The sequence below is a fragment of the Perognathus longimembris genome, chromosome 15, assembly GCF_023159225.1.
Source record: "Perognathus longimembris pacificus isolate PPM17 chromosome 15, ASM2315922v1, whole genome shotgun sequence".
Lineage (NCBI taxonomy): Eukaryota > Metazoa > Chordata > Mammalia > Rodentia > Heteromyidae > Perognathus > Perognathus longimembris.
The window spans coordinates 50,259,607-50,275,155 of record NC_063175.1 but is presented as its reverse complement, the minus strand read 5'-3'; the positions used below and the strand labels follow the sequence as shown (position 1 = coordinate 50,275,155).

Here is a 15,549-nt window from a genome sequence, read left to right as displayed (position 1 = left end):
GCTTGTGCAACTTGGCAGTGGTCATGTGTGCCCCCCACACCCCATCTAATCAAACCTTCAAAGGTTACAGGAAAAATGTAAAAGGTTACAAAAGGAATCAGAAAAGTGAAAGAAAACAGCACTCAGGAAATGCTTCTCAGGAAAGGGACTTCTAAAGTAGCTTCTCATAATCAACAATATAAAATCCTTTAGGCAAAAGCTATTGTACTTCTGTTTTATCTATAAACATCAAGGTAGTAGAAGACTCAAGAGGTTAAGGGCTGAGGGAAGACTTAACTATATACAGAATTTATAAAGATGGTTTTATAATACTTCTTGGCAATATGGCTTTGATCCAGTCAATCTGTCCTTCAGGTTTCTCACCTTAAAAGGAGAATAAATAAAACATGCCTAGTCAACTCAACAAGTTCCTTCAAAAATAACCCCTCTTTCTCTCTCCTTTCCCTTTCCTGCACCCTCTCCCCTTCCTCAATCTCCTCTCTCTTGTGCTGATACTGGTACTTGAACTCAGGGCCTAAGTGCTGTCCCTTGTTCTGCCAACTGAGCTGTGGAGATGAGTCTTACAGACTTTCCTGCCTCGGCTGGCTTTGAACTATAATCCTCCCAGATCTTAGCTTTCTGAGTAATTTGGATTACAAGCATGAGTCACAGGTGCCCAACTTACTTTTCGCATTAAAAAAAATTTTTTTTGAGAGGTTCTGTAGAATAAGTATCCCTAGATCAACCTCCACAGTTAACCAAAAATACAAGCCTATCAACAAAGCTACACTGTACAGGCTACTGTGCTTGCCACTTTGAACAGTTAGCTCAGTACAATCAATAAAACCAACCATGAGTTAACTATATATGAAAATTCACATTTTAGATCAGTCCAAAGTAACTATGGTTAAGGAAATCCATTATAGTCTGTATTAACAGCAGTAACAATAAATTATGGCCAAAGAAGTTAGACTGATACACATACATGATACATGAATCCCAGCCACCTGCTCACATAGTCCTCCTTTTCCAAATGACTTGCTAGCCCGAACTTACCTTTTCATGCTTTTAAAACCATTACCTTCCCAAGCAACAGGACTACAATCTGCATTATTCACATTGTGCTGGAAAGCTCATTTAGTGGATAATTGTCTTTCCTCAACAAGGGTAAAGTACAGTAACATTCATGAGATTATTTTTTACCCTTTATACTGGAATAAAGCTGTATTTATCTATCTTTGTATTTTCATAGACTACTCAAAGTTAATGTGAAATGACTCTGAAGGGCTTGGTCAAAGCAGTTAAAATAGCACAAATAATTCCTTTGTAAAACATACAGGATTTCTGCAAACTGGTATTCTGAGTCATTAATTGCTCTGGGTAGCCTTCGTGGCTTGAGAAATTATGTCCCTAACTAAAAGGACAGTTTCTCTGGAGTTGACAAGGTTTCGGTAAACAATTCTTAACCTCAACTGACCTAGTTTGAATTCTTATCCCTCCCTGTCTCTCAAAATTACTTCGGAAAGGCTTGAGTTTATTGATCTTATCAGCCAAGCAATTAATAACTTCCTTTCTTTCAACTTTATATCAACACACAAAAATTTATTTTAATTTCCATTGCTTCATAAGGTCATTTATTATTTAGTTTAAAGTCTTCCAAAATGCTTTAGCTTGACCCCAGAGTTTTTCCACAATCTCATTTCTTGATCTTATTCTATCATTTTATAAAGTCTGGTTAAAAGAGAAAATCTTCCTATATAATTAAATATATACATTATTAATGTCCTAACGAGAACATATCAATTTATCATAAATAACTGGTAAATTCTACCTGGAATTCCAGTATCTTAATGTGTCATTTCCTTCAAAGGTTACATAAATGAAAAAAAAATGTTAAGTAGTAAAATACGTAAGTGTACCTGTTAAATTGTTAGAAATGAAATGGTAAATCAATTACAATCTGGAAATTTGGAGAGCTCTGAATGCCAACCAAAAATTAGAAACGGAGTCTATGGGAACAAGAGCACAAAGAGGGAGGTATGATTTTAGGACCATGAATTACCAGCTAAAAATACAGCAAACTACACCAAAATTAAAAGTAAAGAACAAACAGAACACTCATATCATTGTTAAAGTACTAGCCTGTAATAATACAGCAAAAGTAATATAGAGAAATATAGCCTGAGAGATGTTGCTTGGTATTTCTACCTCTCTTTGAAGGAGAGGAAGGGATGCAAAGGAGCCGTTGGTACCCTTGTGCTATGAGTCAATCATTTCATATAGATTCAGCATTTTCCCTCTGTAGACTAGGCACCATAGGTGACACTGACCCAGTACTGCACTTGAGATGCACTCATCATCTGCAAGAACTAAGCCTCTTGAGGACACAGAAATCTAAACTACAGTTCAATACCATCTGTGCAAGGATGCTGAGCGTACACACAGAGCCTATAGACCTTAGAGCTCCATGTCAACTGTTCCATTTACCAGCAGGAGGCCTCTTCACTCACAAAACAGTCCTAGTATTCACAGGCGCTTCTGTGTTGCCCCGTGAGTTCACTCAATAGCCTAAACTGGAAATGTAGACCTGATACCTCACTGTTTATAAGTCAGAACCAAATGAACAAGGTCATTGGAAATGGCACCAACAGCCTTTCAAAATTACAAGAGTGTCAATCTAATAGTTATCTCCACCCCACACCCATAAACACCATTGTGCTTCTCAGTAACAACAAAGAAAACAAAGCATGGCTTGGGTGGAGATCAAATCTGAACTCAGAGTTCCTTGCTCATTTCCTTATTGGCAAAATATGGGTAAACAATGTCTTGAGAATGTTACTACCTGGAAATGTTTCTGAGAGTCACAGCTGGCATTCTTTAGATGTCACCTACACCTAGACACACACACACACACACACACACACACACACACACACGGTTGCATGGTTAAATGGTTCAAGTAAGCTACTTGTTTTACAGTTAGTAAATTAAACTTAAACCAAGAGAATTGGTTTAGCTTCCTAATCTAACATGTTAGGTCCAGCATGCAGAGCAAATTATATCAGTCCATAGAAGAATTAAATCCACCACAATACTTGGAGATACTTCAATACTCTGGATTTAAAATACTGGGAACTCCCAAGATAAGAAAGTATTGGGAATTAGAACTTTTAAGTGTCTATAGTTTTAAATTAAACATTCAGATGAAAAGAATTCAACTTCAAAATATAAAATGACCAAATACAGAAGCCTCCTTAATCCTATATGTTAAGCTCCTACAATCTTCATATTTGATCAGTTTCAAATAATCAGACAACAGTATGCCCTTGTTTTCAACACTGAACACATTTCATCTGCCTTTGTTCATCATGAGTCAAACCTATAGGAAAATGACTTCAACTCACAAGAAAGAACTGTCTTATCATACCCCATAGGTATCTGAAACACTACAAACAATCTGGCAGGAGATGGGAAATGTCTACAAGTCCACAGTCTGGTTTTTTTTTTTTTAATCTTAAATGCTAAGCTTGTAAACTTAGTGTCCTTTCATGATGCCTAGAATTCAACCGTCAAAACGAATGTTTGCCTTTGTAGTCATTATGTTCAATGCATATTGTTTAAAAACTTAACTATGTAACTTCAGGATAGGGAATGGAAAGGAAAATGGAGTAGAACAAAGGAAGGGGTGACATTAATCCTTGTAGAAGTGTTTTACTCATAACATGTCTTATGGCACTGTAACTCCTTTGTACAATTTAATAATAACAATTTTTAAAAATGCAAAAAGAAAAGAATGTTTACATAGCCAGGCACAGTGGCTCACCAAACTTAGAAGGTAGAAATAGGCCAGTTAAGTTTCTAAATCAGACCAGGCCAAAAAAAAAAAAATTAGGAATACCTCATCTCAAATAATAAGCTGGTTGAGGTAAGTGGTATACATCTCTAAAACCAGCTACTAGGAAGCTTAGGTAGGAGAATCACATGCCCAGGCTGGCCCAGACAAAAAAGACAAGATCCTAACTGAAAAATAATTAAATGTAAAAAGGGCTAGAGACATGGCCCAAGTGGTAGCATATTTGTCTAGAAAGTGTGAGGCTGAGTTTAATCCCCAGTAATGTAAAAAAAGAAAAAGAAAAAGAAAAAAGAAGGGGGAGGGAGGAGATTGTTCAGGTGATTATTCCAGAGAGCTACAATTAATATTACTTTACTTTCTTGGCAACTTCCTTACAATCTTATAATACCTCCCCAATTTTAAAATAACATGTTATTACTTTAAAATACAGCTTTAAGATCCTTGCTTGAAACCTAGAATGTATTTTATTAAAGATACCATTATGCAGACAAAATCCACATATATTTTAAAGTACTAATTATAACAGTGCAGATCCCAACCAAGTTTCCTTAGTATTTCAATGGGAAACAGTTACAGCATTCCACTTCAGGAAACAGGAGGAACACGTTTTCATTTGCTCAAGTACTGACAATCTAAGTGGATCCTAGAATAGCATGGGTACACAGGAAAAGATGCTTCTTTCTTCGGTGCTTTTTCCAGGTCAAAAAGAAAGCAGGAAAGATAGAGAAAATAGGAGGGAGGAAAATGGAAGACCATGAGGTGAGCTTAAAATGGGAAGAGTCTAAATACAAACAGATACTGCATGCTTCTTTTGTTATGAGATGATAAAGTGAAATATTTGTTCTTCATATAAAAGTGAACTGTCAAACTTCAGAAAATAGGGCTGGGGATATAGCCTAGTGGCAAGAGTGCCTGCCTCGGATACACGAGGCCCTAGGTTCGATTCCCCAGCACCACATATACAGAAAACGGCCAGAAGCGGCGCTGTGGCTCAAGTGGCAGAGTGCTAGCCTTGAGCGGGAAGAAGCCAGGGACAGTGCTCAGGCCCTGAGTCCAAGGCCCAGGACTGGCCAAAAAAAAAAAAAAACTTCAGAAAATAGGGCTGGGGATATGGCCTAGTGGCAAGAGAGCTTGCCTCGTATACATGAGGCCCTGGGTTCGATTCCCCAGCACCACATATACAGAAAACGGCCAGAAGTGGCGCTGTGGCTCAAGTGGCAGAGTGCTAGCCTTGAGCAAAAGGAAGCCAGGGACAGTGCTCAGGCCCTGAGTCCAAGGCCCAGGACTGGCCAAAAAAAAAAAAAAAAAAAAAACTTCAGAAAATAGTTAAAACATTTAAAACTGAACTAGCTCAGAAGTGAAAACCACTTCTTCAGGAACATATTAACTAGGAGTCACCATAGAAAAAACAGAAAAGATGTAAACAGGAGTACATGAAGCTGTAAGAAGAACATTCTATTATTCCATTAACTTAAACACAGCTTAATAAATAACAAAAACAAAACTTAACAGCATCCAAACTGTTTTATCTTCAGCCTAAATTCAAAGTGAAATTTAAATTTCTCTTTCTTTTTTCTTTGGTTGGGAGGGGGCTACTGGCCCCTTGAACACAGGCCCTGTACTTGGTAGGCAGGCATTCTACCACTGAGCTATGCCAACCCTTTTTTACTTTAGTCAATCTTCAGACACTGCTTTAGCTTGGGGCCAGTCTCGAGTCTTGTGTAGCTGAGATTACAGATGCATACTACCAAGCTTAGCTCAAAGAAAAATTTCTAAATGTCTTAATTCCTAATATTTTATCTGTAATAATGAAAGATTCCAAAATACAATTTTTATATTAAGTTATTATGTTGAAAAGTTAACTATAGTATTTGACAAATCAGTCAAATTTCCATGAGATGATGAAATAAAATTGGCAAGAAATACTCTGTACTAGCTGCCATCCTTTTCTTTATCTTCTGTGACATCTCCCTTTGATGTGCTGAAGCCTCATGTGGTTATGCCTTTGTACACTCTTCACTTCTCCTTAAAATGAGCTTTCCTCACCTGGTTTTTTTTTTTTGCAGTAAACTCCTAATTATTCTTGAAGACTCCTTTCCTCACTGCTTTCCTATACCCCAATATCATATGCTAAATCTCCAATCTTTTCCACATTATCACTACAGAATTAGTAGAAAAGTAATCTTCTCCAGTTAGGGAGTCCGATTTTATAAGCAAAACATTCATGCCACTCAGACCATTAGTTCCAATTCAGATTTACTAGAGGCTTGGTACATGGTCCATGGTCAAAGAGCCCTTGGGTCTTAAGCATAAATAATCAGCTTAAGAGGTGAAGGGGAACTTTCCAGAAAAGCCTTGGCTCAGGAAAATGGTTTTGACAACAAGCTATTTACCATTAAGAGCTAGTTTAACAAAGTAGCACAATTACTAAAGGACAAGTGACACATTATTAAACTACATTCATGTTAAGAGGCAAATACAAAAAAAAGATAACTAAGTTGTACAAAAGAGTCCATTGCAACTACCTCTTATGACATGAATCTTCCTCAATTCTATTACACTAGAATGACTGACTCAGGTGTTCAATGGAATATTGTCTGAGTTAAATGGACAGTAAACATTGTTTGTAAACACATAACACCAAAAATTCAATTGTGATTCACTATGTATCATATTCCTACATATGAAGTGGTAGTTACACATAGCTTCACATGACTTTAATTCTACACAATATCTAGCCACGATCCTTACAAGGAGTGACTTTCTGTCAATGGTGGAAAATTAAAATACTCTATTGCACAGCCAAAGAAATGATAATGTGACAGCAACAGCTACCTAAACACAGACACAGAGATAATCTTGGATTGATGCTCACCCTGTTTTAACTAAGCTGGCTTGGTTGATATCCTAAGTCCCTGGAAGAGAACTTGCTGAGTCCCCATCTCCCCTTCAGTAGAGCAATAAGCAATATGGCAGAGAGGCTTTTATTAGAAATAGTACACCTTAAGCTGCCTCCATCTGAAAATCTGAAATTCAAAGTGCCCCAAACCCAAGATTTTTGAGTGATGCCCCACGTGGAAAATTCTACATCTGTATTATGTGATGAGTCACAACTAAAAATGCAGGGGTACTAAATGTGTAGTATAAAATTCAGGCTATGTGTATTATGTATATATGAAAATATAGTTTGACTTTGGTCTTGGGTCCCCCCATCTCCAAAACATCTCATGTTTGTAAAAGTATTTCAAAGTTAGAAATAAATTCAAATCCAACCTATTTCTGGTCCTAAGTATCTCATATAGATGTTAGATAGCCTATATTCCTATCTACAGGGGTTCACATTTAATTCAGTAGTTTTACTATTCAAATTCAAAACACTGACCTTCTAAATGTTTTCAGCAAATTGTTTCCAGCGTAATTTGGACCCATACTTGAAAACATGCAGTCTGTCTGATAAAAGAAGACACCAAAGACAGAGGGAGGCAGAGATGGGAAGATCACTAATTTGAGGCCTGAAAACTAAACTGAAAAGCAAAAAGGCCTAGGATACGTGGCTCCTGCCTAGCAAGCTCAAGGACCTTCCTACTGTCAAAAACCAGTTCTCTAAATAAGTTAGAGCAACTTAATAATAATGTCCTTTCTACAATTTCTGTATATTCTCTTTGGTATCATGTGTTACAACACTATTTCAAGATTAAGAAACTTCAATAACCTTTCTAATATCTGCAACATGAACTGAAGATGTGGGCGTTCTTTAAAAGAAGAAAAGAAAAACACAGATGATACTATTGTGGTCTTATCTTGTAAGTCTGGTCTTATTTAAGATGAGTTCTTGTGGTCTAGTTACGCACACACATACACACACATACACACACACGTATAATACATAGATCTTAGGTCTGCTGCGTCATGAAGATACAGAGAGATGAAATGCATATAGGCAGAACACCACTGACCATGAGTGGACAACTGTGGGGGCGAGGTCAAAATTATGTAACTAAACTCTTTATCTCAAAAAAAATAGCCAGGTGCCAGATGCTCATGCCTGAAATCCTAAAATGTGAGAATGCAAGGTTTGAAGCCAGCCGGAGAAGTTTATGAGACTCTTGTCTCAATTAACCACCAAAAAGCCAGAAGTAGAGTGTGGCTCAAGTGATAGGTAGAGTGCCAGCCTTGAGTAAAAAAGCCAAGAGAGAGTAAGAAGCCACGAGTTCAAGTTCCATTACTGGCACGTGTGCATGTGTGTGTATACACACACACACACACACACACACACACACACACACACACACAAAGTTAAGAAGAATAAACAATATCCACAACATTAAGTCAGCAGATCTGAATCCTTTTTTTCTGCTGGTCCTGAGGTTTGAACTCAGGGCTTGGCCACTTTTTCCTGAGCCTCTTTGTGCTCAAGGCTAGCACTCTACTACTTGAGCCACAGTGCCAGTTCTGGCTTTTTAAATAGCTTATTGGAGATACAAGTCTCATGTACTTTCTGGCCTGGGCTTGCTACGAACCATGATCCTAATAGCTCAGCCTCCTGAGTAGCTAGGATTACAGGTGCGAGCCACCAGTACACCCAGCCTGAATCCATTTTTAAACTGTGAATTAAAGAAATAGATTTTTTTAAAGTGAGATTAATTCAATGTCATAGAAGTAAGACTGTAACATAAAAGAAGCACATCAAAGACTACATTTGAAAAGAAGTCACAGGATCAATCAACAGTGTCTAAAGCAAAGACTCTCTAAAAAGCAGGCCATAAAGGTGGAAATCTAGGTCAGCATTTCCATAATGGTACCCCATTAACAGATTCTCTGCAATTCCTGTTCTCCCTTCAACTCTTAGCCTTTTTACATAACTGCCTCTCCAACCACTGGCAAAACGTGGTGGATACATGTCTGTTGAACAAATAACTCTTTTTTTACACTTCACACAGAGTTGCTTACTAAATTTTAAAACATGTTACTCACTCATATTTTAGGGATGACTTCAAATCTAATTCTGTAATTGTCCCAAAGGAGATCCTCCCCAGGCTGTACCGCGAGCACACCCACCCCACCATAAAACCTCTTAAGGGCTGCCTTGGGTATTATTTTGGCAAGCAACGTTAAGTACTAAAATTTAGCTTTAAAAATTAGCTTATTTCATTAAAACCTATCTAATTAATAATCTTTTTAATTTTCCAAAAACCAAATTAAATAAGACTTTTGTAGCTAAAATCCAGAAGCATAAGCTGAAAATAAAGAACTTGCTTTTTAATTACTTATTTAACTCAATAATTTTGACTTAAAAGTAAATGGAGTTTTATCCTTCGTGCATTCTTACTATCAATGGAGTGGTGATGGTCATTAAAAATCAAAAACTCGGGATCTTTCTTTCTTTTTCTGCCAGTCTGGGGCTTGAACTCAGGGTCTGAGCACTGTCCCTGGCTTCTTTTTGCTCAAGGCTAGCACTGTACCACTTGAGTCACAGCGCCACTTTCAGCTTTTTCTGTATATGTGGTGCTGAGGAATCAAACCCAGGGCTTCATGCATGCCACTAGGCCACATTCCCAGCCCAAACTCAGGATTTTTCCTTCTGTTGCTGATTTGATTTTCTTTTAGATCCTCATCAGGATGAATCCTTATTGAAAACATCAGGATGTAAAAATTCTTTGAATGTTTTGTTTCTCAATATGGGGTAAAGAAAAAGTTAGTTTCCATAGTAACCTTAAGTATGATTAAACTGTAGAACTTCCTTATACCTACATATGAGTAAAAGTAGATGACAATCAGATGCTAAAAGTAGAAAGGGCTTACAATATTCAGCTATATCTACTCCAAATCACTGCAGGCATATATTCTGAAGCACAGTGACATTTTCACCCACTGTTTGGCAGCCCCAACCTAACTCTTGGTGCTGGGTTAAAGCAAAATAAGCTTAAGGCAAGATAATAATCTTACTAGCATAAGATTATCCTCAATATAGGAGTTTAAATAGGGATGTAGCCACATTTTATATTTGATTCCTACCCAGATGAGGAATTCCTTCATTCATTTTTTTTCTAATCTTTTCAGTTAGTCATTTATAGCTCTTTTGCCTTTTTATCTTTTAAAGACATGCTGCTTCATTCTTCTGCCTCATAATCAGTACTGGAATTACAGACATATACCACTATTCTCAGTTTTATTTGTCCTTTGATTAGTTATCATAACTTCTAGATTTTCTTTTCATCGTGCTAGGGATCTAATATAGGACTTCACACATTTAGGCAAGTGGTCTACCACTAAAATCTAAACATACCCTAGTCATTTAGGAAAGTTCTTGAAATCCTATATAGTTTTTAAGATTAAGGGAAGACAATGTATTTAAATTTTAACATTTTTATAAAACATTTTAAAATGTTTTCACTCTTCTCCTCTACCCCTGTCTTTGCAGGAGAAAAATCTACTAATTTCCTTAAAGGGCTGCTATGCAATATAATAAAACAGAATGTACCCTGTCCAGATAAATAAGTACTCTTTTAAGTGTACTCGTATCTGCTGAAAATAGCCATATAAATGAAGTCACAGGTGGCTCGCACCTGTAATAGTAGCTATCAATAGCTCAGAGGCTGAGCTCTTAAGATTGAGATTCAAAGTCATCCAGGGAAGGGAGAGTCTGTGAGACTCTCATCTCCACTTAACCACCAAAAAAGGGGAGAAAAAAGCTGGAAGTGGAGCTGTGGCTCAAGTGGCAGAGTAAAACTTGAACAAAACCTCAGAGACAGCACATAGGCCCTGGTTCAAACCTCAGGATTGGCACCTAAAGGAAGGGAATGAGGGAGGAAAGTAGGGAGGGAGGAAAGGAAGGAAGGGAGGGAAGGGAGGGAAGGGAGTCAAGAAAAACTACCTGTGACCAATTACTGATAAAAGACAGGAATGAGACACATTTATTTCTTCTGCCATTCACAAATACACAGACCCTACCCATCTAATACTTACTATATGCCAGTGTAGTCCATAACATGCATATTCTATATAAGCCCTTAGAGGTAAATATTATTTCCTTTATCAGATGAAAAAGCTTAAATTGTAAGGTAATTAAATCAAAGTCTTCCCTCTCTCCTAAACACTCCTACTTGGTGTAAGTACAAAATGTGTTCTGTAAATGTCCACATTCCTATGTATGTATATGGGTGTGAATTTGGTGTCTAGATGAAGATATGACATTTTCTCTCTATTGGAGATATAATCAATAATCAGTGGAAAGAGAATCTAAGAGAAGCATCCTCTTCCCCATCCTGCCACCCCCATGTTCCCATCTATCCTCGTCTTCAATACAGTAATCCCTCATCTCGTTATTACCTCCCTCATTATTACCATGATGGTAATAATGTTCCTGAGACCCTCATGATAGATGAAAATACTTGAGGTAAGAGTGTTAGTCCTCCCATGCTATATGGCTAAATGACGGTTTACTTATCGCTACTTTGCAGACTTTCACCTACCACGGAGGTCTCTGGAAGGCAAGTCCTGTGATAGATGAGGAATCTCTCTCTCTCTCTCTCTCTCTCTTTCTCTCCCCCCCCCCATAGGTCTGTATCATCCCTGAGACCAAACAACTGACAGAAATAACTTAGAGGAATTATAATTTATTTAGGCTCACTATTTTAGAGATTTCAGTCCATCTTTCCAGGGAAGGCATGGCAGAGAACAGCAGTTCATATCATCGGGGCCACAAGGCAGAAGAGAGATATAGGAAGGGACAGAACAAGAAAGAGACCCTGATATCACAACCCGTTACCTCTTTGCTCCACCCAGGTCCTATCTATCACCACTTCTCAATGCTTCATTACATTATGAATCCATTAAAGGATTGATCCACTGACTAGATTAGACCCCTCATGATCTAATCCTCTGTTAACACCCTCACAGGACACATTCTCAAGTGTGCTTTACTAATCTTCTAAGCATTTCCTAATGCAATCAAATTGGCCATCAAGGTTGATTATTACAAAGTCTGATGTCTTAATCTATTCATCATTTATGGAGTAGTCAAAGTGTGAGGCTCCTGATAGATGCACTGCTACAGCAAAGAAATGACACATTAGCCAATCAGAAATAAGAAACAGTATTAACCAAGCCAACATTTGACATTTACAATCACCAGTAACAGGAGTTAGTGTTTTGACATTTCATTTAATAGTTCTGCCTGGGTGCTATGGCTCACACCTATAATCTTAGTTACTCAGGGGACAGACATCAGGAAGATCACGGTTCATTCACCCTAGGCAAAAAGTTCATTAGATCTTCATTTCACCCAATAAAAAGCTGGGTATGGTGGTATGCACCTGTCACCTCACTTATGCAGGAAGCACGAATAGAAAGATTGTCATCCAGGAGCATCTGGGAAAAAAGTGAGATTTTTTTAATTTGAAAATAATGAAAGAAAAAAGGGTTGGGGACGTGACTCAAGTGGTAGAGCACCTGCCAAGTAGATGCAGGCCCTGAGTATAAATGCCAGTACCACCTGAGGGTGCTAAAGGGAGCAAAGAGAGGAAGGCAGGGAGGAAGGGAAGGAAGGGAGGAGAGAAAGGAAGGGGGGAGGGAAGGAAGAGAGGAAGGAGAGAAAGGAAGGGGAGGGAGGGAAGGAAGGGAGGAAAGAGAGAAAGGGAGGGAGGGAGGAAGAAAGACAAGGGAAGGGAGAGGAGGGGAGGGGAGGGGAAGGACTTTCTTATACTTTGTCTTTCTACTCTCTTTTGGAACAAAAGCCTTCAAAAGTCCCAAACTATATTTTGCTAGTTTAAATTAGTCCTATGGCTTTTAACTGAGGCTGCAATCTAGCCAATAATTCAAAGTAAAATCTAGAAGCTATTTATTCTTCATTTCTTCCTTTCCTTTTTGTTCTATGTGTAATACAGTAATATATCAGTAATGGTGCCAACTTAATTTATCCTATCTATTCACCTGCACTGAAAACCTCTCACTCCATGCCTGGATGAGCCATAAGAACTCTGAAGAGCCAGGTCATGCTGGTTATATTCTTGTTCTCTACAATCTAGTTATCATAAATGTCAGATTATACAACTGAGCAAGCAAGCTCTTTTCATGGTATGCCATAATATTAACAATAAAATCAAACGTTTTACTTTGTTCTGTAACAGCAGACCCCTGACTACCTTGATTTTCTACCCGGTAACTCTCTGGCCATTGCTATCTTAGGGCCTTCCTTGCTTTGCCTCTTTCTGGAAAACTTGCCTTACCATATCTCCAAATAAATCACATTCAACCTTCACCCAAGTTTCACTTAAATGTCTTCTCCTCAGAGAAAGATGTAGCGTGTTGCCCTCATTGTTCTATCACCCTATACATTATGATTACTTGCTATTTTATTTCTTGTCTGTTTACTAACTAATCATTTATCTCTCCCCGCTAGTGAGGGGGGATGGAACTTGTTTTTCACTTGCTTATTTCCTAGGGAAATAAAACCCAATCTTGACTCATAGAAGGTGGTTGGTAAATGTCCGACAGATTAAGAACAGTAAGTTAGCAACTATGTGCATGTTTAACATACAAAACTATGAGTATGTGTTTCAAATAATCTGCTGTAGTATGCTTGTTCATTTATGAATATTCTTTCTTACATCTTTATTCATGCTTAAAAACCCATACCTCTAACTTAACTTCAGAAAGAATGTGAAGCAGCTGACAACTGCTCTAAAATGCATTACTCTGCATTTGATCTGAAAGGTCAGCATGTCCCCTCATTGGACATTCTATAAAACACCTCACCAGTTTTCCTGAAAAATGTCATGAACATAAAAAACAGAAAGACTGAAAACCTGTCACAGATCACTGGACACAAGGGAGACACAATGACCAGGTGCAACATAGTAGCTTGAATTAGAAACTGGAGCCAAAAGGGGACTATGGAACAACTAGCAGAACACAAAGGAAGCCTGCAACAGAGTCCAGAGGAATGCACTAGAAAGGCCTGTGTCTTCGTTTTGACAAATTTCCGGACAATATGTTTAGGAAACTGAATGTGGAGCATATGGAAACTACACTATGGAACTTTCCTACAAATTAAAAAAATTATTCCGAAATATCTAAATAAGAAGATACTTTTTTAAAATTCACTGTCTCCGTGTAGCAATTTGCTACACTTCAATTAAAGCAGTGTCAGCAATTGAGTTCCTGCTTATTTATGATACATATAACAGCACAATAAAAGGCACAACCAGTCACTTAGATATAAAAAGCATATTATTTAATATTTGTGTCATATTTGCAACCACAAAGTAAATGTAAAACTAGACAGTGTACTGATCTGTCACATTAATCCCTCATTAAAGTCTGAAGGAATATTGTTGCCTTTCACATTCTCACCTGTAGGGGTGCTGAATTACACAGACAGAGCTTCCACTTGCCTATTAGGTTAGAATCTTCTAAGCGCAATCAATTAAAACCCTACCCACTGCCTTCTCCAGGTGAGGGAACAAATGTTAACAGTTTTTAACCTGATAATTCAAATGTAGCAAAAAGGCTTTCTTAGACATGTTCTAGCTTTCTGTTAAATATTTTACAAAGTTACTTTCTTAACTCATTTATTGGCAAGTAATTATATCACACAACAAATATGACTCATACTGAACTTGAATAACAAACTGGACTCTAAATTCAAAAACATGAAAGTAAATTGTGTCATAATGGTCCTAGAGGTTGCATCCTTTCAAAAGCATATCCAAAACCAAAGCACTAGAGCAGTGGTCACTCCATCACATGACATGCAGAACATCTTTCTCACACAGTACTTTAAAAAAAAAAATCAGCATTTACCATCATATTTATAATGTTGCTCTGGTTTCTACTACACACACAAAGGTACATTATTTAATGGGACATGATAGGCTCATATAATCAGGGGAATACGAAATGGTCAAAATAAGATGAAAACACTAAATCTCTCAAGTGGTACAATAAAGGCTTAAAAGGGACATGGCAAAGGATTAGACTACAGGAAAATATAGTAAGAAGTGGGAATTTTGTAACAATTCTCTGGGTATTCTGTGGGCTTGGGTTCTACCCTGGGATAGTCCCTTATATACTGTTAGTCTCAAGTTTTTATCTATAGATGTAGCAGTCTACCCACTCAATTTAAGTGAAAGGACTAAATAAAATCAATTTTAGTAAGTTTTTTTTCAATTACTGTTTAAAAGAACTAAAATTTCCTAACCATTGGTTGTATCTGGGAAAAACAAAGTATATATAGATGTGTTTTGTATATAGCTACGGGTGAAACAGGAGAAAACTTGATTCACAGGTGAGTGCTGCTTACCTTGGAGACTTGTCTCAGCCACCTTAAATACTCAGTGAAAGTATCAAAGCAAATGTAGTAAGTCTGGCTTTGAGGTCCAGAGGAGCTAAATGCTAAACAGTGCTGGTGCTTCTTCACTTCTTCTACCTATAAAAACAAAGAGGCAAAAACAAGTAAGATAGCAGAACTTATTTCCCAAACCACACCTTAGACCAGTAAGCACACAAATATCTGTACCTTTCTCCCTTAGGTCCTCTTTTGACTTACAAACAGCTAAGTTCCTGCAGCTGACCAACCAATGTGAGTTACAAGGAAACAGAAAAGTAGGGGGAGGGAAGTTTTATCTTCATTAGATTTTCCCACTGTAGTGAAATCTTTTCTTCCTGTTTAAAAGTGGTACAGACTTCTTATTTCTCCATACCATCACAATAAAACT

At 37.6% G+C, this 15,549-nt stretch overlaps 1 protein-coding gene across 1 annotated transcript in view; it reads right to left on the bottom strand.

Annotated features, from left to right (window-relative positions):
- Phlpp1 (PH domain and leucine rich repeat protein phosphatase 1) overlaps nt 1-15,549 on the bottom strand; it is a 183,309-nt gene that overhangs the window by 77,920 nt on the left and 89,840 nt on the right. The window contains 1 exon segment of the mRNA XM_048363595.1: nt 15,135-15,260. Coding sequence (XP_048219552.1) covers nt 15,135-15,260 — 126 coding nt within the window.